The sequence below is a fragment of the Aplysia californica genome, unplaced genomic scaffold, assembly GCF_000002075.1.
Source record: "Aplysia californica isolate F4 #8 unplaced genomic scaffold, AplCal3.0 scaffold00702, whole genome shotgun sequence".
In the NCBI taxonomy this organism is placed as follows: Eukaryota; Metazoa; Mollusca; class Gastropoda; order Aplysiida; family Aplysiidae; genus Aplysia; species Aplysia californica.
This window is the reverse complement of record NW_004797972.1, coordinates 190802-192400: the sequence shown is the minus strand read 5'-3', so window position 1 is coordinate 192400 and position 1599 is coordinate 190802. Positions and strand designations below refer to the sequence as shown.

At 44.8% G+C, this 1599-nt stretch overlaps 1 protein-coding gene across 1 annotated transcript in view; it reads left to right on the top strand.

Annotated features, from left to right (window-relative positions):
• Positions 1 to 747: 747 nt before the first annotated feature.
• LOC106013177 overlaps positions 748 to 1599 on the top strand; it is a gene marked incomplete at its 3' end in the record, with an annotated part of 3851 nt that continues 2999 nt past the window's right edge. Inside the window, 1 exon segment of the mRNA XM_013088202.1 lies at positions 748 to 954. Within this exon segment, the coding sequence (XP_012943656.1) occupies positions 837 to 954 (118 nt within the window).

Sequence of the window (1599 nt, the reverse complement as noted above, 5' to 3'; positions counted from 1 at the left end):
ATAATAATAAATAGCATTTGTACAGCGCATGTCCCCAGTCGAAAGCAAGCTCTATGCGCTTTACACTATATTATTACCCCAGCAGACCATAGAACACTAAGAAACTTTCTCAGCTTCTCGGGAAGCATACATATGCCCCAAAATGTACGAGTGTCTGATTCCCCTCCATCATGACACCTTGCTTTTCCACTCACCCGCAGTCGTTCTCTGTGGACAAGCTTGAGAAGCTGAGCGACGACCAGGCCATGTACTTGACCACAGAACACATGTGGAGGATGAGCAGAGACCAGAGGGAGGCCATGGCAAACTTCACCCAGAAGGCTGGCTTCAACGTCCCCACGGCGACACGAGGCTCCAAAGTAAGTCAGTCCTGTAATACGGGGGGCCCACTATGGATGGAATCGGCGGATTGGGCCGAGTGCCTGACTCGGTCGCCTCAAAAACAAACGTGTTTGTTTTCAGTTTAAGGCGATCGAGTCCGGCGATCGGCTCGTCGATCCAACCGTAGTGGGCACCCCGTATAATCACACACACACACCCACAGATCCCATAGTTTGTACTGACTTCTGGGTCTACAATCTATAACTTTTTGTCAAATTACTTCGTATTTCTGTGGGATGCTGTATCTCATCCAACCTTGAGTTGGCCCTGAAAGGCAGGGTCGACGCAGTCCGCCTTTGAAATGATCTAGATTGTGTTGATAGGGGCGTGAAAATTTTACATGAAAAATACAGACAAGAAATGACACCGCACGTCATCGTTTTATTTCCCAGATTTCTGACAAGAATGAGTTTCGAACGGCACGTAACCTGGCCAGGGTGTCGTGCGGCAGCGGTATGGCTTTTGCCGGACAAGCCAACGACCTGCTGGACACTCCGGACAAACTGCTGGACTACGAGATGAGCCTGGACAATGACACGCTCTACTACTTCTCTCTGCTCGTGCACAGCCCGTGTGAGTTCTCCCATATTTTGACGCGTCCCTCTCTGACCGTCGTACCTTAGAATTATAAAGTACTATCTGACATTTTTGCCCGGTTTGAGTTACTAAGACCATGAGGTAAGAAACCAAACATTCTATCGGCTCGATCAAAATCGTAAGATTATTTATTGAAGTCATTATCAAGATATTCAAAGAACTGCGTTATAAAAAAGCTTTACATGTTGTGAAACTCAAATTGTTTATCTTCAAATTCCTCAAGACTAGGTACTGAGAAGTTAGAAGTTTATAGTTGTAGGGTAACACAATATCGATCTTTGTCCAGGAACACGTGATGGTTAATTCTTTCTCACGGGTTCTCTTTTCAAAATGTAATCATTATTACAATTTTTGCCTAAAAAGAAATTGGGTAACATAGGAAACATTTTCCCAGTAAAAAAACCCGATTGGATAACTAGTAGCTGAGTAATTTGCTGTCTTCCATTGATATGTGTAGGAATTATTTTTTTCTTGCTACATCGGTGTACCTGATGAGCTTCTTAAAGCAACAGCTAGTCAGTCTGCACGCTCATTTTAATCAAACTCCGAATATCCCACCTTTTGCCGCCGAACGAAGAATACCTGAATCCAATTCTCGAGTGTGTATGTTGGGGGGGGGGG